We start from the raw sequence: 23,007 nt of genomic DNA, 5'->3' as shown, positions 1-23,007 counted from the left end.
AATATATTCCTACTTCTGCTGATGTTTTCATTGGACATTTCTAATATTGGTGTATTTGTGCAATTGCTGCTGGACTGTTACTAGCCTGTACTACAACTGCTGATATTTTATTGGAAACTTCTCTGGTGGCTTGTTAATAGGTATTACTATTACTGCAGCAACTATGGTCACTTGGAACAGATATTTGGCATTGCACAGGCAATAGTTGTTGGAGGGAGATCAGGAAAAGTAAGGAATTTGGATTGGCATACACCAAGGTCACTACCTAGACTAGATGATTGTGAAATTATGATGGTTTACATATGTCATGCTAATGCTGAGATTTTAGCGAGAGGGACCTCAATACAAGATTGGTGCTAAATGTGATCTTTAAAGGTTAGCTGGTCTGACCAAGTGGTGGCAAACTTGGCACACTTATCTTTGGATAAGAGGATAAGCTCCTCCATATTCATATAAAAGTCTATTCTACTGGACCAACAGCTGTTGGTATTTAATGTATTATTCTATCATTTAATTCTATACATGCACATATTTATGAGTTTTTAAATTCTGCAAATAAAAATATCTATGAGACATAAAAAGTGTATTTAGGTTTAAATGTGATCTTTATGCATGGCGTATAAAAGACACATACAATTTGAAACATTAAAACAATGTTAAATATTTCACAGTAAGGTTCCATCACAGCAAAATATATGAGTACATCTGCAGCATGTTTGCTACTTATTCTGGCTTTATATTGCATGTGCACAGTCTTTTATTAATGCCAGGAACTTATTTTCATGTTGTACAGTTGATTGTTGTGCATGTTTTTGTTTTTTGTTTTGTTTGTTGTTTTTTAAATTTCACTTTGTGTATCCTTCACTTCAAACAGGCCCACAGTGTTCAAAAGTGAAGATATTTTTCTGTTCTGCTGAATATCAAGCAGAAATAAATTATATTTCCCCCAATGAAATGATTCTCTTGGCATCTCTCAATGCGAACAGATTGAATATATTATAGTCTCATTTTACTAACAATTGTTGTGAGGTTTTATTCGTAACCAATGATCTGCTGTGAGCAGGTAAATCAGCTATACCATTTACCATTTTTAGTTTGAGTATCACATTTTATTCTTTTTGTTTTAACCAGGAACTGATGAAGATTCTTTAACCAACATTCTGACACAAAGGTCAAATGCACAGAGGCAGCTTATTGCGAAAGGATATGAGGAAGCCTGTGGGAAGGTATCTTATACCAATATCTATCTTTAGAGCAATAATTATTAAACTGTTGCTGCAGAACAATCTCTAGTTTGAGCAGCATTGTAGTTTTTAACTGGGGAAAAGTGTTCGTAATGGTCACTGTGGGGGAGTATGAGAGATATTTTAGTTTGGTAACAATTGTTTTAAAGTGATTGTGCCAAAAGTTATTTGTAAATGTATCATTTCTTGCAGTTGGACCATATGAACTATCTGTTAGTTTTAGCAAAGGGGGTCTGTATGTCAGCCATGTGACTGCATAGGTAGTATATGTGATATATCTTAAGTGGTAAGAGAGTTGGAAAAGTAATGACAATATGGTCTTCTAGCAAGAGCTGTGATATGTAGCAAGAGGCACTTTTTTTTTTCTTGTTTTGGATGTCTAATTGCTAGCATCATGAAAAACTAAGTAGCAGGAAACACTTTGTTTTATTTTTTAGAAATTAAAAGATGATTTGAAAGGTGATCTTTCTGGCAACTTTGAGCATCTTCTGGTATCACTTACATTACCTCCTGCTGTTTTTGATGCAAAACAGCTAAAGAAAGCCATGAAGGTATGTACTGGGTTGGAGAAACACAACAAAACACAAGTTAGACTTATTTTCTTTTAAATAATGTGCAGATTGTCCTGTATCAATTCTTCTTTTCAATTTCTCTGGTGTTTGCTGGTCTCAGGTCATGTAGTAAAGGAGTAGTAATTATATTATCTGTAGAATCTCTGTGTGTTCCTATCTGTAACAGTTCTGTGTATGGCGAGTATTCGTACTTCACCATGCCCCAAAGGGGGGATTAGGAGGCTGCATGGGAAAACCTCAGCAAGAAATTGGCAGGTATTAGATGCAGGACAGAAGGTTGATGATGGAATGACAATACCTTCTCCAATCCCTCCCACATTTTCATTATTATTATTATTGGTTGCTCTGTCTGGGAGAGTGAGGGACTGTGTTACAGTAGCAGTCCCAATATTGTGTCTTATAGTAAAAACACTGGTAGCAAAACAACATTGCTAAAGTACACCTTAATGCTAAGTTTTTACCGTTTTTTATAACTTTATTGTAGATTGCATTGAGTGTACTGTGTCTTAAATGTATAATTGACAAATAGAATTTGACTGAAAAGAACCCACAAGTCCGTCTAGTCTGCCCTTTTCGTGTGTTTGGATATTTTTTTTTTCTTTTTTCATCTTTTACATCTAAGTCTTAACAATAGCCATACGTATGCACCATGCATACTTAAATTCCTTTAGGGCATATATGACCCTTTTTCTAACAAGCCTTTCAGTCTTCTTTCCACCAGTTCTAAAGTGTGTCTCCTTTTTCAAGAAAATCTCCTATTTTTAAAACTCTTAATATTTTTTGATATATTTACATGTTTTTATTATATCACCTCTGTCCTTTCTCTCCTATAAGCTGTATATTTTCAGTTGTTGACGTCTTTCCTGGTTCTATTATTCAACCCAAGCACAATTTTAGTAGCCCTTCCCTGAATTTGTTGCTAATTTTAGTAGTGGATGGGCAATATTTTCTTTCTAATAACTGCTTGGCACGTTAAGATTATATATCATGTCTTCCCACCCAGCTTTTGATGTTCTGCTCCATTTTGTCACAAATACATAAAAATACCTTTACTATTTGGAAATGACCTTCACAGACCCCACCCAGGTACACCCCAAATTCCAGCCTGGCGAGTCACTCAAAAAGCATCACTTGGCAGGATGTGGAGTATTCTTTAAAAATGATTTTAGGCATTATGATGAAAATACTATTCTAGGTACAGGTTATTCATATCACTACTAGTTATCAATGATTAATGAACGCATGAAGTGTACCTTTTACATTGGAGTAAAAAAATGAATCAATATTCTTGCATTGTTTACAAAATAAAAAATTCCTAATTAAACAAACATTATAAGAAATATGCAAGGAATTGCGACATAATGTTGCAAGCAGAGCTGAAATGTGTGTGTATATATGTATGTGTGTATATATGTGAATGGATCACTTATAAATAACTAATTAGTGACTGGATCTTGTAGAAATAATTTATTGTATAAATGTATTTCAATTAGAGGTGCAAGCACCAATGTATAATTTTAAATGCACTTATCGTGTTACATTGGGATGTGTTTTGTATGGAAGTGTCATTGTTTGGGGTTTTGTAACTTTGCTAGAGGAAGTCTGTTTGCTGATAGCAGGAAATGCTAAGTAAGTCTTTTATGTGAAGTGACAAACACCCGTTTAGCCTGTATACCCAGCAGGAGGCCGCTGCCTGGAGTGACTGCATCTCCGATAATGCAAGCATCAAGTTTTAGCACATAACAAAGTAGTGTAAATATTGTTAGCTTTTCATTGCATGTAAATCCATGTTTGGGTAAACATATCGTATCCTGATACTAAAAATAACTCAGGCCTCAGGAGGCTGGCTTACCCTGTGAGGCTTTGTCCAAACTGTATAAAAGAGACCTTGTACACTGAAATGTATCACTATTCTTGTTCCATCTGTCCTGATCACTGGTACCTACAATCAGTGTGACTGCAAATAAACATCACTTGCTTCAAAGACCTGATGAAAACGTCATCCCTGCTGAAAATCCTGTGACCTACAGATTAGATTCAAAATTTAATCAGTTTCCGACTGTCTGAGGTTTGGACCCAGCTTCCCAGCACCACTGCTCTGCCCGCTACCCAGCAGCTCTGACCAGTGTGATAGACCAGGGGGGACCCATCCACAGCAACCCTTATCTATAGTAAGCAGTCAGGGGTACCAGCCCAGGTGTACTAGCAAGGAGGTACCCTAATATCGATAGTTTCCCAAAAGGAACCCGGTACTGGATGCCGGTAAGGAGTCCAGTGGTGGCAGCATTTCTAAGTCCTTCCTACTGTGTGGTTAGAGGGCGCATTTGGGATAACGAAAGGGAATGGTGGCAAAGTAAGCCTAGCCAGTTCCCAGCACCAACAGACAGGGTGGCATAGGCGGTCCATCCTGTCACAATATATAATATATATTATGCAACACCAGATATCTCTAACTAATTTTCATACACGAGATGGTGAATATAAATTAGGCGGTGTTTGTTTATTGCACTCTGACCACTATAGCAGGATATAGTGTCATCAAAGCACAGTGTAGGTCAGCGTAACCAAACTGATCATCTGTTTTGCATATGTTATTTTTATTAGTATAAACACTATTCGCTGTCTGTTGTAGTCATTTCAGACACTCCTTAATTTGTCAAATGCACAGGGTTTCTTTGAAGATAAACCTTTATTTGTTGAATATACTAGTTTGTCCTTATATATTTTGTTATTCTCTAGCTATCAAGGCTTGTATTGCCATTGACTTTTATTTTCAATCCCAAGGGCTCAGGAACGACTGAAAGTATCTTAATAGAAATTCTAGCATCAAGAACTAGCAAGCAAATTAAAGAAGTGGGAGATGCTTTTTACACAGGTAGATATTTAAAGAAGTACTAAACCTAAAATGCAAGTTGCCTCATATGACCGATCATATTGACAAAATAGTGTGAAGTGGTAAAGAATTTATTTACATTTGCTTTGCAGCTGTCTTCAAACTGCAATATAATTTTTATTATGACAAATTGCACATTTTATATGATGTGTGTATCTCCCTGCACACTTTTGTACATCATCAGTCATAATGATTGTTAGGTTGTGTATATTTCCATATATTGTCCCCTCCGCTGTCTTTTTGGCTTTTACTATCATTTGTGAACTTTTACTCTCTTGTAAAGTTACTAGGTTTTCTTTTTTTTGTATTGATTTAACTTTTTATTATGAGTGCTCCTTGGTCTGCATAAACAACTTGAACTGTTGAACACTTTTCTTTAAAAATGTATCCTAAACACTTGTTAATGTTTTATTCTTTTGTAGTATATGGGAAAAGCCTTGGTGATGACATCAGTTCAGAGACATCAGGTGACTTTAGGAAAGCCTTGCTGTTCTTGGCTAATGTAAGACTTCTATTGAACACTGGTCTTTGTTGGCCATATATTTATCAGTTACAATCTAAACTTTAGCAAGTTTTGTATTTATGTTTGCTTTCATTATATAAAGACCTTGGAAACCTTGTATAGTGTAATCAAATACCATAGTTTTTAACTAGGATGTTGCAGCTTTCTGGCTATGAATGATCAGTCTGGTTACAATGTTTAATGTTGCAATCAGAAGATCTGGTGAACTGTTGATGTGAATAGCGTGTACCATAGCAGTAGCTTGGGCTCTATATTTGGCTGAATTCACCTTATTTTTGGGAGGAAAGAAGAAAATGTAGGCCCTGATTCATTAAGGATCTTAACGTAAGAAATTTCTTATTTCAGTCTCCTGGACAAAACCATGTTACAATGCAAGGGGTACAAATTAGTGTTCTGTTTTGCACATAAGTTAAATACTGACTGTTTTTTCATGTATCACATGATAGCTTATTTGTACACTGAAATTTAAAGTTGATATTTGTGTGCTACATGAAAAAACAGTTAGTATTTAACTTATGTGCAAAACAGAATACTCATTTGCACCCCTTGCACGTTTAAAAAAATACATTTTAAAGAGGGAACTCTGCTTCATAACTAAGCTAAAGCATTTTTGTAAACATGACATTTTAATTACATAATTAAATTGAAATATTTATAGCTACAAATGTTTTCAAAGAAGGCTTTATAAACAGGCGGATGTCAACCTTACAGCAAGCTCACAAAGATTCCGCCACATAGAAAATAAATTTGTATTCATTCATATATATAGCTAAAACCGGACTCCTCTATGATACGCACACTCTCACTGAGAGTGGCATCTTACCTTTTATTTGATTTGCCACATAGCGGCATAACAACCAGTTACTGCAATGATGAATAAATAATCATTTAAAAAGTTGTTTGTATAAGGTGTTCAACATAACTAGGTATGTGTGTCTTTCCCATGACTGTTACTCATTCCTATATCTTGAAGGGGATGTATCAAGAAATTTAAGAAAAAAAACTGATAGTCAAAAAATAGTAAATAGGGGTGGTAAGGGGAGAGTAATGTGTAATAATTAGGTACACTTAGGCAAATGATAGCAAACTTACCTGGTAAGGGTTCACAGCCCTTTCTAGTGACAGGTTTAATATAATGAACAATATCTGGTGCCAAGAATAATGTCCACATCCATATCTGGTGCCAAATATATTTACATGCTGCGCTAACCTCTGCTGCTTTCCCTCAATCCAAGCAGTATTGCATCCATCGGGTTGTGCTCACAACAGCCAGCATAGGCTGATCGTTATATTCCTGCCTTACACATTATCAGCCGTGCTGTCTATAACAATTTTCTCTTTGACTCAAACAATCCACAGTAGTGTATTTGGTATTTGTATCTAAAGCTGAATTTGGGGTGACAGTGACATTCCGGAGAGGGGGCATCTGTGGATGCAACAACTACATTCAAAAAGGTGTTTTTCTGCAATAGATTATCTTACAATTTTTGCTCTGATATACAATAGTCCACTTTTGGACAACCTCCTCATTATGGGGGCCTCCACTGGCACGCCCAATTCATGCTGTGAGCTCCTTTTGGAGGGGGCAGAATTCATCCAGTCCCTTGGAATATTGCTAAATAGGGTAGCTCAATTTCATGCTATTGAAGAGGACTGGGTGGTCCTACTGCAATGTGAGCATACAGCATGGCTCTATGGGGAGATTGGGGGGTAATGATGTGTGAGATTGTACTTACATTTATACAGACAGACAAATAGGGGTTTTATACAGAAGTGGAAGTTGCTCAATCAATTTATAGGCTCATAGCAGGTGCTTGAAAGGGTGGGGTTATCCTAAAAGGAACAAACACAGAGAAAAATCCCCCAGCACACTGCACTGTATTGGGGTACCTCTTGGTAAGTTAGCTTTCAATTTAAAAACACATATACGTATGGCCCAAATATATGGGACTCTCACTGTTTAGAGTTAGGACCACCCTATTGGCAAAATCACTGTGGAGTGGCGGGTGGCTTAAACATACATTTGCAAATGTGTACCACTGAGACTTTTGAATTTTTATGTACAAGTAGAAATGGCAGCTCCTTTGCTGGCTATAGCAGTGTGCTGGGGGATTTTTCTCTGTGTTTGTTCCAAATAGGGGTTTTATGCCTGTAGCAAACACATATACCCTTCAGAGCCATAATTGGTAAATATCTAATACAAGCCATTGCATGCTGTATTGAGAAACAGTGAAGTTAATGTACTAAATTCAGCATAGAGTATGGTTAGATGATGTCAAATTATACTTATTTAGGTTTCTCTAAACCAGTGGGACCTCGTGCTAGTTTGTCAACCTTCAATAATATTCAGTATACCCATTTTAATATTACCATTGCTGAAATAAACAATTAGATTTGCCAAGTTAAACCGTAGAGGATATTGTAGCAGAAATGACATGTCTGTATTCAGTATATTGCCCGTTAAATACATGATCATGCTGGTCAGGTATTTTAAATTTGTGGTTGAGTATCCTATTTACTTTTTTTATTTTATTTTCCATTTGCCTTTTGCAATCATTTTTTGCATTTCATTTTTGTTTTTTAGGCCTGGATTCACTTGTAGAATATGTTATCTTGGTCTAAGATGCTTTGATAATTGGTGTGAATTTCAAAACACATTTAGCAAATGTGGTAAATTTACCATGGTGGATGGATTGAGAGACCTTTTAGCTTTCCTTACAAAAACACAATCAATCTCCATATACTTAATCTATAAAAATTGATTCTCTTTTCTTTTTTTCTACAGGCCAGACGTGATGAAAGTTCAAAAGTGGATGAACATCTTGCTAAAAAGGATGCTGAGGTAAATTAAGCTAGACATTCTTCCCCTGCAGCTCTGAGCCATTGACATGTGATAATGATATATACAGCCTGCTGTCCTCACTTAGCATACTAATGACTTGTAATTTCTGCCTCTCAAACAATCCTATTTATCAAGCAGTTGTTTTGTTCACTTCATGTCTGATAAGGTGAATGAATATTTTAAAACTGTACTTTTTAAAGCGTTCTAGACTGTGGCAGTTGAATGCAATAACTAGGTGAGAGAATCTAATATTTACGGGTAGATTTACCTTCTAAAAGTGAAAATTTGAAGCGTAGCCCATAGCAACCAATCAGATATCTAGCTATAATTTATCTACAACATTCTAGAAAATAATAGCTAGAATCTGATTAGTTGCTATGGACAATGCTTCCAATTTTCGTTTTTAGAAGGTCCGATAAATCTACGACTTAATCCTAATTCTGATGACCTAGCAAACATATACTGTTATAGATATGTCATGAAAAGTCTGTTACATAATGAAACATTTGGAATACAAAAAAAGGATTGAAACGAATAGCAGCCAATATGTCTGTTCTGATTGGATGCAGGGATGAGCAGTGCCTCACCTGGCCCAATAGCAAAATTTGGGTAAGGCCTGGCAATGCTGCTTTAACCTCCAAGTCACCCTCTCTGCTCTCAAAATAGCAGTGTGGGGGCTTCTTTTGAGCATGTGAAGGTCCAGAGCATGCATAGAAGTGTCTTCATTCCACTCTTTTGAAATCGAAACACGGACCCCCTCGGGTCCCAGGGGTCTGTGGAGTGACTGCATTGCTGGGCTCTCCTCACCTAGGGGCGGATAGCAGCTGCATCCATGCAGTGTCGGTACTTCTACCACTAATTGGACACAACACACAGTGATGTAGTTGTACAACTGTTTGGATGCACAATGTTAATGCACATTATTTTAATCTAGGTTCTGTACAATGCTGGGGAGAAAAAATGGGGGACAGATGAAGACAAATTTATTGAAGTACTTTGTTTGAGAAGTTTTCCACAACTTAGGCTAAGTATGCAATCTTTCGCTTACTTGAAAATAATTTTAATCTGTTTCACAGAATCCTTTGAATATTCAGAAATAAAACAGTTGATTTCGAATTCATTCATAATTCTAAAAAATGAAACCTAATAATAAAATAACACTTAGGGGCATAATTAATTGTTCCGTTTCCGTGGCGCAATTAAACTACTACTGTTATTATGGTAGTAGTTAGCTGGATGAAATCCAGCAAGAAAATTACTGTAATAACGGGTTTTCCGCTCACTATTACCGTAATAATGGTAATAGTGCGTGGACCGCGGGATTTTCGGCGTTTCCGCCGACAATTGAATACCCCCCTTAGTGTATGTATGGATAAAAATAGATGTTTGTACATATAGACTGTTTGCAAGTCTAACATGTTTAACAAACTGGCAATGCCTTTGCAGATATATCTCACTGTCTAAGAGACTTGAGATGGCTCATTGTTCCTATACAGGCCTATTTTTAAAATAATGCTTTATGCAGTAAACTTTGACGTTGACTGGGATTTTACATGTAATTAGAATTTAAAAGTCCTTTTGGATACCTGGTAAATCATGTGGAAGAATCATCTCTTAATATATTTTCATTAATTGCTAAAATATTTTGATTGAACGTTGAGGGAAGTAGGATTGTAAGAAACATGACATAGGGATCAATATTCCAAAACGGTACACTATAGAATAAATTCAAAAACTGACAATTGTAGCTAAAACTCTAAAAGGTTGGTAAAAACAAAATAGTGAATTTCATGTTAAAAATAAATCAGTGCTTTTTAAGTATTTTGCCAAGTTGATCATAAATTTTTAAAAAATGTTCTAAAAGTCTGCCAGAATAATCATATTGTTTTGGTATTTTTTGTTTTAAATATTATTTTTAAATGAGTCTGTTTTTGGATCTGCAGCATTTGATCACTATAAGAGCATCTGCAATAAAACTATTGAAGAAAGCATAGAAGGTGAAATATCTGGTCACCTGGAAGACTTACTGATTGCCATAGGTAAGACACAGATTTAAGTGGGCACGAATATTGCTGACACAATTGCATTGAGCAACCTGTATCCCTTTTAATGAATGTACTTGTTATTTAGAACTTGGCTTTTGTTTTTAAACTGCAAATTACTATTAGGCACTAGCCAGATGCAGCATATTGTGAGACAGAACAATGACTTATTTTACTGATGGGTGCAGCCAATTTTTTAACACACTTTATATTTACAATAGTAATTACATTTAACTTGAAGGTAAAAATAACCCTGCATATTTTTATGTCGATATGTATGTAATGCAAAACACAAGTGCTTGTTTTTCCTTCTGTCGAGGTTGTATTTTTCCCCACTTCATTTCTGCATAAATGTCTAGTAAATGAATTGGGTGTACAGTAATCTGCACTAAGAGCTCAATATGTACATATTTATATCTGTTTGGTATAGTGGAGCTGTCATGCTGGTTGCAGAGGTTCCATAGATAAAAGTACTGACAAAATTGGTCCACCCAGGGGGAAGACTAAGTAGTATTTATTTAGTACTGTATTGTACATACGGGACTAGTGGTCTGAATAGATGAGCAATATAATACATAATACATCTGGGGGAATGTCATTGTGTACTGCAGGTTAGGGGCAGGACCACCTTTTTCTGTGTACCATAAATGTCTCCCATACCTTTTCAGGATGAGGGGTGTGTATGTATGTATGTATATGTGCGTACGTACGTAATATATATATATCTACTGTAGCTTTTCTGATACAGGAGTACAAAGTTTCCTTCAGCAGCTTCTCTTCAAAATTGATCAATATAAATTGCGTGCTAGAAACTCGAAACAAGAGGAATACCATAGTGTAGTATGCTTATACCCAGCATTCATCCACAAAACTAGGGGACGTCACCACATCAAATATAAAATATTTTAATACAATATAAAAAAATGACAAAGCAATGCCCGTACATAGAGCAAATAAGATAACAGCTTATCTCTAGAGAAGTCAATCTCCTGCAGATGTTCCAAGGGTGAAGCTATCAGGCCAGGAAAATGATCTCCAACCCACGTTAAAGAGATAAGAAGTTCCCAACAAATTATTTACGCGTTCGCCATAGTTTTGTTTTGCTATTCGCTTTTTGTTTAATTTAATTTGGCCTGACAATTATTCTACATTATGTTTTGGTGCTTCTGTTCCTTATGTTTTTGATATGTGTATAATGTGTGCATGTGTAATATAATATATATGTATATATGTGTGTGTATATATATATGTATATGTATATGTGTGTGTGTGTGTGTGTGTATATATATATATATATATATATATATATATATATATATATATATATATATATATATATATATATATATATATATATATATTTATACTTTTTTATTTGCTGTAATTTTTTTTTTTTTTTTTTTTAAATAATGTCAGGTTTCCAATCGCCAGTTGAACCATACATAGTAGGTGGCAGACTCACTGCAAATTAATAAAATTCTCTTCTCTTTTGCACTACCTTGCAGATTCCACTGTTAACAAATACCAATCATATATGCTGCTTTTTAAGTACACTCAAAGTATTGCTAATGATACAGGGAAAATTACATATGTATGTTTACATTAATTATGTGATGTGCATTTTTATACTAAATTCACTTTTCTGTTTTGTACCTGCAGTGAAATGTGCAAGGAACACTCCTGCTTTTTTTGCTGAAAGGTTACGCAAAGCCATTAAGGTATTATTTACTGCTTTATTTTAACTGGTAATTTTTGACGAGATGCTGTACAATAGCCTTACACCCTGTAAATAAGCTCTCTCAAAAGGAGAGAAATATAGTGCAATATAACCAGCTTTAGTGACCTTAATGTCTTGTGGCTAACATATAATAGACCCATTATATATTATCTTATATATAAAACCAACCAGTTATTTTATAGTGGTTTTACAAACTTATATTTTCTTACATTCGTCCCACTACTAAACACTTTATGATAAACAAAAAAAGTCTGTATGTGCGTTCTCATCTAATGCTAATCTAATCTAACCATTGAGAAAATGATGTAGAAGTGCCATATTTTTGCAAGACATGTAAGATCATGCACCACGTTAAGACGTCTTATTTCTCTTTCATCCGGTCTGGGGGACACTGCTTACCATGGGTTGTGGAGGGAGCTTGGGGAGTTGGCACCTAACTAGTTAACTTTCAGTACTGCCGACAGACCCCTCCCCTCTACAATCCCCCTGCCCCCTCTTGTTCAGTTTTTTTTAAGGTGCCTGCGGAGTTGGGCAGTGTTTTTTAGTACTCAGTGTAATTTTATATACTTTTTATTTTATTATTTCCTTTTTAACTCTTTTTTTTTTTTTTGCAGGTAGCAGTGCTGGAGTGTGTTCTACTATAGAGAACACACTCACAGCAGAGCAGCGCAGACACTCCCCTGTCAGATGAGAGCCAGCGGCTCTTACTGACAGGGACAGGAGGAACGGGTGTCTGAATTGGGAGTGACAAGTGGTCTCGCGGACCGCTGTCACTACTGGAGCCTCCCCGATAACCGGCGCTGCCACTGCAGGCATAGAGCACCGGTTATCGGATATTTCATATGACGGTGGCCATCTTGGATTTCGGGAAGGAGATCTTCGGTGGCTAAGGAGAAGGGGGCTATACCTGGATCCCCCCTTAATGCATAGGAGTGGGCATCAGGTATTATCCGCTGCGGAGACCTCCCCTGGAGGTCTCCAATACTCTGCTACAAAGATACATTTTATTTTTTACTCGGCCACAGAGTCGCTGCAGAAGCATTACTGAAGGGGGGAGTTAACACATAGAGCTCCCCCTTCTTCCTGAGAGAGAGATGGTTTGTCCCAGCCTTCTGGCGCCAAGGAGAAGCCCGGGAAGAGAGAACAGATCTGAGGGAGCAGGCACCAGGATACTGCTGTTGGACTTCTCCCCTGTTTGGCCTATGGGCTAAGTATCTGATTTATTTAAACACATATTCTGTATTGCTGTGTACAAGTGGGCTAGTAGGGATTATATTATAGTTCTCCTACCTGCTTAAATATTATTTTGTGTTTAAAATATTACAAGTACAACTTTTATATCTAGATTAGTTGATTCTTGTAGTTCACACTTTTTTCCCCACACATTATATCTCTCTCTCTCTACTCAGCTAAATTTTTCAATTTAAGTCTGTGTGTTTGGTGTGCCTTCCTTTATTAAGAAATGTCATATAAGGGAAAGGGCCCTATGGCAAAATATTTCACATGTTCAAAATGTCATGTAAAATTACCTTGTGGGCAGAAGGACCCGTTGGCGCTCTGCTCTGTTTGTGAAGTAGGGGTCCCCCCTGCGCAAACCCAATAGGTTTCAGCCCCACTGACGGAGGAACCGGCCTCGGTGGCCTCCCTGACACAGTCGGTTTCCTCTTTAGCACGGATGGTTTCTCAATCCAATCACTTGTGGTCTAGTGTGGCAACTTCGGTGGCTAATAATCCTAGTACACCGTTGGGCCTCCCTGCTTCCTCTGATTCTAGTGGAACGTTTATACCAGGACCTTCCTCATTACAGACGGACCAAGCCCCTGTTCCCACAGAGCCGCCATGGGCCGCAGCTTTTATAAAGGGTTTGGATAAACTGAACCAGTTACTAGAATCTCCAAACATTCCGCCTGCTGGAAGAAAGAGGCCTAGATCTGATAATACCCTTATGGTCCTTTCAGATTCTGAGGAGTTTTCAGAGGAAGAGGGGGAAATTAATTCTGATCCTGACCAGGTTCTACCATTGGGACAGGAAGAAAGCGCTAAAAGCCAATTTATTAACGACTTGGTTTTAGCAGTAAGACAAGCGTTGGACCTCCCAGAACCGGAGGATCCGACTCCTAGAGACAGAAATCCTTTTTAAGAAAGCCAAAAGAAGGGCTAGCCGTTTTCTCCCTTCCGTAGAACTTAAAGATATTGTAGAAGGGGCCTGGAAACAGCCTGAGAAAAGGTTCACTGTTCCCAAAAGGTTCTCTTCCTTGTATCCATTGCAGGAAGAGGATGTGGTTCGCTGGGAGAGTATTACAAAAGTGGATATTCCTATAGCCCGATTGGCCAAGCACACTTTACTCCCAGCCCCAGGTTCTGCATCTCTGCAGGATGTCAATGACCGCAGAGTGGAATCCCATCTGAAATCTATATTTGCGGGTTCTTCCTTTAGGCCCACATTTGCTTCAGCTTGGGTTGCTAGAGCCATGGAAGCATGGGCAGACCAGCTGGCAGAGGCTTTACAGGAATCTGATTTACTTCCCCATGCTTTGCATTTGAAGGAGGCATCGGGGTACCTGTATGAAGCGGCCCAGAACACAGCAGCTGTATCCTCTTCTATTCAGGCTGCATCTATCTCAGCAAGAACGTTATGGCTGAAATCCTGGGAAGGAGATGCGGAATCAAAAAAGTCAGTGGAAACCATTCCTTTTTCAGCAGCAGGTTTGTTCGGCCTGGAATTGGATACCCTGATCTCACAGGCAACCGGTGGCAAAAGCACTTTCTTGCCAGTATTCCCTAGCAGAAGCCGGAACCCTCGGGTCAGCTCCTTTCGTCAGCCCTTTCGGGGGACCTCCTTTCCTAAAGGACAGTCCTTTAGAGGCAGACAGCCCAATTCCCGAGGCTCCTCTGCCAGGGGGAGATCCTCGTTTGCAGCTAGGCGGCAGGCCTCCAAGAGCCAGGAGAAGCCTGCGTCCTGACGACCACTCTGTTCCGCAGGGGGCGCCAGTGGGGGGACGTCTGTCTCTGTTTCAGGAACAGTGGGCAGCGTCCTCCCAAGATCTTTGGATTCGGGGTGTTATATCAGAGGGGTACAGGATAGACCTGTTGGGCCCAGTTCCACATAGTTTCTTCCAAACTCAGCTACCCCGAGATCCATCAAGAAGGCAGGCTATACAGGATTGTGTCGCCTCTCTTCTTTCTCAAAAAGTTATCTGCAGGATTCCAAATTACCAGAAAGGACAGGGATTTCATTCAAACCTGTTTCTGGTCAAGAAGCCGAACGGCTCCTTTCGTCCCATCCTAAACTTAAAGGGCCTCAATGTGCACTTAAGGGTGGACAAATTTTGTATGGAATCCCTAAGGTCGGTGATAAACGGCTTAGAGAAGGATCAGTTTATACCGTCCATAGACATAAAAGACGCATACCTCCACATTCCCATATGGATCCACCATCAGTCTCTCCTAAGATTCTCGGTGGGATCCTTCCACTATCAGTTTCGGGCCCTCCCCTTTGGCCTCTCCACAGCGCCGAGGGTTTTCACGAAGGTCATGTCAGTTATGGCAGCATGTCTTCACCTTCAGAGAGTTCAGGTCGTGCCTTATTTGGACGATCTGCTCATCAAATCCTCCTCAGAGAATTGCTTACGTCATCACTTGTCCCTCACCTTGGCGGTTCTCGAGGGCCACGGATGGCTGATCAATTTAAAGAAATCCCAGATGGTTCCGTGTCAATGCATGGTTTTCCTAGGCCTCATCATGGACACCAGCCAGCAAAAGGTGTTCCTGCCTGTCGAGAAGATCGGTTCAATTCAAAGCATAACAACTCAGATCTTGTCTTCTCCCAGCCCCTCAATGCACTTGTGCATGCGGCTGCTGGGAAAGATGGTGGCCTCCTTCGAGACCATCCCCTTTGGTCGAGCTCATTCTCGATGTTTTCAGTGGGATCTGTTGACAAAATGGTCATGATCCCACCTACGCTTAGATCTCCAAAGGATCTCTCTATCCCCGAGGACGAGAGAATCACTCCAGTGGTGGCTGATTCAGGATCACATGACGGTGGGCAGGTCCTTCGCTCCATGGTCATGGATCATAGCCACTACAGCGATAATCCTGCACCTCCGGCTCCAGGGCCTTTGGTCGGTTCAGGAATCGGCCCCATCGATAAATGTGCTGGAATTGAAGGCTATTCTTTTGGCCCTCAGGGCAGGCCAGCCCCTCCTCCAGGGCCACCCTGTCAGAGTCCAGTCTGACAATGCCACGACCGTGGCATATGTCAACAGACAGGGAGGAACCAGGAGTGCAGCTGCAATGAAAATTGCAACTCAAATCTTGATTTGGGCAGAGCAATATGTTCCAGCAATATCGGCAGTATTCATTCCAGGAATAAGAAATTGGGAGGCCGACTACCTAAGTCGAAATCAGATGATGCCAGGTGAGTGGTCACTCCATCCGGAAGTGTTCCAGTCTCTGGCTCAGAGGTGGGGTCTTCCGGATATAGATCTCATGGCCTCAAGACACAACAGAAAGGATCACAGGTTTTGCGCACGGGCAAGAGACCCCTTAGCGGTGGCAGTGGACGTAATGACGATGTCATGGGACTTCAGGTTGGGATACCTGTTCCCTCCGATTCCCATGCTTCCTCGCGTGCCACGACGAGTAAAACAAGGAGGTCTGCCAGTAATTCTAATAGCTCCCTCATGGCCGCGCCGAGTCTGGTACACGGACATACTCTCTATGGCAGAAGGACCGGGGTTTCGTCTTCCATCTCGAGACGACCTTCTTCTGCAGGGTCCCTTCCGTTACCAGAATTTACCTCCGCTCAGTTTAACGGCATGGCTGTTGAAGCCAGCCTCTGGAGGGCTAGAGGTTTTTCCTCCAGCGTGGTGAACACTATGATGCGGGCCAGAAAGCCAGTCTCTGCTCGCATCTATCACCGGATTTGGAAAGCCTATATCAGATGGTGTGAAAAAAGGACATGCCACACGTCCTCCTTTCGTCTCCCTCGTTTATTGGCTTTTCTTCAAGATGACCTGGAAGCAGGGCTTCGTTTAGGTTCCCTAAAAGTTCAGGTATCGGCACTTTCAGTCCTTTTTCACCTGAAATTAGTGAATTTGCCAGATATTAGGACTTTCCTTCAGGGAGTCTTGCATATTCAGCCTCCCTATGTTCCGCCTACAGCACCGTGGGATCTCAACCTGGTGCTAGACATGCTTAAAGGGCCTCCCTTTGAGCCATTACTTGTGACAGATTTGAAGTGGTTGACCTGGAAGGTCCACTTTCTTCTGGCTATTGCATCTGCGTGTAGGGTTTCAGAATTAGGTGCTCTATCTTGCCGGGAACCATATCTAATTTTCCTCGAAGACAGATCGGTGTTAAGAACCCTCCCTCCCTTCGTTCCTAAAGTAGTTTCGGCTTTCCATCTGAACCAGGAAATTGTAGTTCCGGTCTTTTCTCCCTCTTCCCATTCGGATTCATAGTCTATGGAAAAGTTAGATGTGGTTAGGGCTCTCCGCATTTATGTCAAAAGAACTTCTCAAGTGAGGCGTACTGATTCCTTGTTTGTTCTTTATGATGTTAATAAGAGAGGCTGGCCAGCCTCAAAACAGTCCATTGCAAGATGGATTACGGCTACCATTAAGCAAGCTTACATAAAGGCTAACCGTCCGGTGCCAGAGAGACTTACGGCCCATTCCACCAGATCGGTAGGGGCGTCATGGGCAGCGAGAAATGGGGCTTTTGCAGGGCAGCCACCTGGTCCTCTGTCCACACCTTTACAAAGTTTTACCAGTTTAATGTATTTGCTTCTGCGGATGCAAATTTCGCTCGTAGTGCTTTACGAGCGGGGTTTTCAGAGTAGTCCCACCCTTAAGGGGCTGCTTTAGAACGTCCCCATGGTAAGCAGTGTCCCCCAGCCTGGATGAAAGAGAAAAGAGGATTTATGTACTTACGTTAAATCTGATTCCGTCTGGGGGACACTGCGATCCCTCCCTTCTGCTTTTCTTCTGTGTGCTCTTGTTTGACTGCCCTTTTCTCCTTGGGCTTTTTAATTAACTGAACAAGAGGGGGCAGGGGAATTGTAGAGGGGAGGGGTCTGTCGGCAGTACTAAAAGTTAACTAGTTAGGTGCCAACTCCCCAAGCTCCCTCCACAACCCATGGTAAGCAGTGTCCCCCAGACGGAATCAGAGAAACAGATTTAACGTAAGTACATAAATCCTCTTTTTTCCTACACTCTATATGCTGTAAAATAAAATTGAAATTCTGATAAGATAATGTTTATTTAGCATGCCTAACTAAAAAAATAGAGTTAAAGGAGGAGCTTTCGGTTTTACATGTTTTATGTTTTGGCCAAAATTTTGTACTAATACTTTGTACTGTTTATTAGACTGTCTAACACTGTCTGGGGTGTGTTGGACAGGGGGGAAAAACAAATCCCAATAGATCAAGTAGACAATTTTTGTAAATGGTAATAAAATATATGAATGAGACTCACAATTTGTAGAAAAGTTTTTGACATTTGGTCGTTAAGGAGTGCTTTTCACAACATCAAAGCAAAGTCTTTATCGATCCAATCTGCTCATTCCTAGAATGAATATCTCTCCCACGGACTTTCAGTATATGTATTTGGAGGTGTAGGTAGTAATCATTTTTTTTTTAAAGAAGATTACGATTAGAATATAACAAGATCAGTTGAGAATTCAACAGTAAGATAGAAAAAGGTCATTTAAATGACGTAGTAAAAATATAAAAATACATATAACATGTATGTTATTTAAAAATACTTGTAGAAAATAATTTGTTTGTTGTAATACATACAAAAACAAAGAACAATATCTATTTAGAAAGACCTGAAGATCACAACTGTCATTAAAATACTTAGTAATAAAAGTTTGAGTTAAATATGATTTTCATTGCCAACCCTAGGACCCCCAAAAAAAGAAAAATATATGGGAAAACATTTGTTTGTTTTCAAAATGTCTATAAATTTCATGTGTTTTAGTTTTAAACTGTATATTGCCTATGTCGTTGGTTTTACATTAAACAGAGGTGAAATGAAAAAAATAAGATCATATAGTCACAGATTACAGATACCACATATTTGTCATAAATTATGTGTATTTCCATTTGAATTGTGTGGGTGTGTGTGTGTGTGTACAAATGAAAATACACATAATACAAATACACCCTTTGATACTTTTAGTCTGACTATAAAGTTATTTTGGGGTTTAATGTGTGAATGGAGTTTAACGCAGGATTGCTTTGTAAAATTTGACAGTGTTTATAATACGTTCTATTCTTGTGATCCTTATTATATGTAGTAATAAAGTTCATAATTATTTTTTGCATTTTTAATTGTTGTACAATAATGTAAAATATATTTTCTAATTATATTAAGATCTTTGGTGTTGTATTCCTTCTCATTAAATTGTTTAGTGAGGATATCAGCCCTTTGTTTATTCTTGTGTATAGTTTATTTTCAGTCTTAAAAGGTTAGTGTTTAAATCTAATAGAAATTTGTTGAGGATGTCAAGTGTATCATGTCACATGAACGGCTATACACAATTAATTTCATAATTGTATATAACTGAGAAAGGGGTTATTATTCAAAATAGTGTTCTACTCTCTCAAATTCTAAAAATAGGTTCGATAAGCTGTAAGTAATAGTAGTACCCATTGCTACTCTCTCAACCCAACAATAAACCAAGTTATATTCAAAATAGTTGTGAACTAAAATACATTTTAATACAATTTAATAAACAAATTTATTTTTTTTGTTAAATAATTGTAATCTTTTAAGTTCATTTAATTAACATGATTAAATGTATCAATATATTCTACAGCTTGTGAGAATACATTGAGAGATAGAGATGATATATATATATATATATATATATATATATATATATATATAGATCTCAAACACTTGTGCATGGTTTCTTTTTAGATAAGGTAATGTATCCTTTTATTCTTTGTTTTAATTCATGATTATTTGTTACGTTAGACTGATTGTTTTACTCATGTATGTTATTTTCATGTGATATAAGAATTGTTATATTTTTACTATGTCATTTATGTTTTTTATCCCCTTGGTAAATGATCTTGTGGCACTTGTTATATTCTAATTACTGGCATGTAAACTTTTACAACACTTTTCAATTACCATTTTCAATTCACATCCGTTTGCATCTCCTGCAAGCCTGTGGAAGATATATTGATTCTCCAAACATGTAGCAATTGTTGATTGTAATAAAGAAATCGGAATAGAACTCAATGTAAAAATCATTCTCTTGATCTATTGTGATTGTTTACTTTCCTAAATCCAGTGCCCTTCAGACTGTTACTACAATTTCTATACCTGTGGTTAGTGTATGATTGTGTGATCTCTTTACATGGATTTATAAAGCGGGCGGTTGACGGAGGCCTGTTTGTTTGATAAGATATACATAAATACCCACAGAGAAGTGCAGACCATTATTTTTTTGTTTATCTTCTTTGAAAAGAAAGTGTAGTATTTAGTGTTTTTTTTTTTACCATTTTAGGGTGCTGGGACAGATGAATACACTCTGACAAGAATTATGGTGACCAGATCAGAAATTGATCTTTTGGATATCCGTGCTGAGTACAAGAAGCTTGCTGGAGAATCCTTGTTGTCAGCAGTCAAGGTGGGCGTACTAGCTGCAAGTGAAGCTACAATACAATAGAAAACTAAGCTAGCACTAGACTTTTTCCATACAATCTTTACTGAGTGGAACAAAACAGGATATAACACTCTAAGGCTTACACACTACCGTTAATGATTTTTACCATCGTCTGAAAGTCCCAATCAGCATGCCGTTTCATCTGTACACACTATACAAGTTTTACCTTCATATCTTAGCTCTTCAGCTGTATAGATTGTGACACTGTAAACTGTATGGAGATCTGCCTACACTGCTGGTCCTGAGTGTATACACACTTCAGAATTTGTCCAACATAGTTCATATAGATTTTAGTCTGTTTATAAAATCAAATCAAACGATTTGAACTTTGGAACGATAAAACATGATTATGGCAGAGTACACACTAATGCAATAGCAGACCTAATGGTCGTTTATCGTGTGATTGGCACGATAATCGGGTGAAAAATCTATAGTGTGTACCAGCAAAAGAGAGGAGTTGCTGATTACGGTCAATCAGTCACTGTAATAAATAATTACGTATTTGTTGCACACACATTTAAAACATCATAAAAACATGAATTTGGGTATCCTATTATAAAGGGAGATAACCTCTTGTATTACGATAGTCTTTTGCACTGTGTAGAAAATTCTCAATGGATAAATCCACATTTTTTGTGCTGCCAAAAAGAAGGTTCTACCCTTACTGTGAAATCGTATAGCCTTTTAGCTCTGATCAAAGTAGCTATTATTTTTTTAAGTCAAATGTTATTGGCTTTCTTGAGTCAATAAAACACAAGATTGATGGCGGTATACAGAACCAAGAAGATGGGAAGGTTTGGGGAGAGATGTTGATTACATGAGATAATTTAATAGCCTGTACTACTTTTAAAATATGGCCAAAAGTGAAATCATTGCACATACAAATGTAACCGATAAATATTCTTATTTTTCATGGAGATTGGAAACCTTTTGCAAAGGTGAAAGAGCTCTAGTTCATCTTCTTTCTGGTATTTAACAACCTCTTTTTTGGGCACGGTCATCTTGCCACTAGCAGATTTAAGACCGAACACCCCTTTACCAGGTCTTACTGGATGGACTGCCTGAAGTCCTTAATTTCAGTCAAAATCAGGCGTGTCCAGCTTTGTAGCTACAAGTGAATTTTCCTCAGAGGCCACATGGCTGGAGGTTACGGAGGGACTTGCTGTAGGTCCAGCATTTCCACTCCATATTTCTACACACCGAGGGGAGAAGTGGGGATTGTGGATTTGACCGACTCTTATTAACAGTTTTTTTGTATTTATTTTTCATTATGTGTGCTAAATGGCTGCAGCTTTGTGACAAGACAGCCATTCATGTGGGTTTGACTCATTTGTCTCCCCCAATAAAAGTTTTAAACTTGTGGTACAACAGTGGTTTAAAACTTAGCATATTTCTACTGTGCATAGTGTGTGTTGTAGCACTGCAGCCTGCATTTAGTCCATTTATATGGTCATTGCAATCTTTATAAATAGTACATATTATTTCAGTCCCCACCCCCCTGATACGCACAATGGTACAGTTACTTTGTCTTTACTTGAGGAGCTGCTGATCACGTGACTCGATAACTTCCCTTAATACGCTGATTTATTGTATTTTCTTTTATTCATTTTTTTTTTTTTTGTGGTAGACATCACTGGTATCCTCCTGAGTATGTTTGGGAAATGTAGAATTTGGATTGCCCACTTTTTCAATGCAACGTCTCATTTAAAATCATTTTAAAAAAATCCCCCACTGTATATCAAATTGGGGGAATGGACCATCAACAACATACTGTCTCCCTGTATCAGAGGTACCAAAAAAGGCAAGATTGGAAGCTTGATTCGGCAGTGATATTTCTGTGTTTGGCAATGTGTAAAATTGTAAACGTTAAAAAAAACATGAATAATTACTTGGCACCTGATACTTGAAAATTATGTTAATTGTAAATATATGTTTGTAGACATCACTTTATTTAACAGGTTGTTTTTCATTCTTGCAGTCTGATACCTCGGGGGACTATGAAGCAGCCCTGGTAAAGCTCTGCGGAGGTGATGACTAGTGGAAGAAATGTGGTCTTCAAATCAAATTTTATACTGTTTGGTTCCTGCTAAAAGTTAACACAATAACTGCAGAACAGCTGCTAAATAAAAATATATATATAAACATTACCATAAGCATTTCATATTTTTGATGCCTTTTCAGTTACATGTAGTTTGTAGCTGAATTCTGTTCTCTTTTACAGTGAGTGAACTTTGTAACAACATTTAAAAAATTGTCAAATGAATAAAATATTCTGTTTAAAAAAATATATATCATAAATTTTTATAGACAAATTGAAGTAGTTTTGTCATAAAACTGTATCCTAAAAACCAAATCATCAAATAAAACAGACCCATAGCTTCAGAAAGGACATATCTAATGGTTTGTGAGAACAGCTGCTGTTTCAAGACATAATCAATGTTGAGATTGCCAAAAACTCTTCCAGGGCCGGC

At 38.2% G+C, this 23,007-nt stretch overlaps 1 protein-coding gene across 1 annotated transcript in view; it reads left to right on the top strand.

Moving 5' to 3' along the window:
* The window catches only part of ANXA3 (annexin A3), a 34,537-nt gene extending 11,854 nt beyond the window's left edge, over window positions 1-22,683 (top strand). Inside the window, exons 4-13 of the mRNA XM_075203974.1 lie at window positions 1,132-1,226; window positions 1,682-1,795; window positions 4,601-4,691; window positions 5,132-5,211; window positions 8,018-8,074; window positions 9,009-9,102; window positions 10,018-10,113; window positions 11,776-11,834; window positions 20,378-20,500; window positions 22,515-22,683. Coding sequence (XP_075060075.1) covers window positions 1,132-1,226; window positions 1,682-1,795; window positions 4,601-4,691; window positions 5,132-5,211; window positions 8,018-8,074; window positions 9,009-9,102; window positions 10,018-10,113; window positions 11,776-11,834; window positions 20,378-20,500; window positions 22,515-22,574 — 869 coding nt within the window. The 3' untranslated portion in view covers window positions 22,575-22,683. The remainder of the gene's footprint in view (window positions 1-1,131; window positions 1,227-1,681; window positions 1,796-4,600; window positions 4,692-5,131; window positions 5,212-8,017; window positions 8,075-9,008; window positions 9,103-10,017; window positions 10,114-11,775; window positions 11,835-20,377; window positions 20,501-22,514) is intronic.
* Window positions 22,684-23,007: the final 324 nt, after the last annotated feature.

Source organism: Mixophyes fleayi, chromosome 1 (genome assembly GCF_038048845.1).
Source record: "Mixophyes fleayi isolate aMixFle1 chromosome 1, aMixFle1.hap1, whole genome shotgun sequence".
Taxonomy (NCBI): Eukaryota; Metazoa; Chordata; class Amphibia; order Anura; family Limnodynastidae; genus Mixophyes; species Mixophyes fleayi.
The sequence above is the reverse complement of the archived record's forward strand: the minus strand, read 5'-3'. Positions and strand labels throughout refer to the sequence as shown.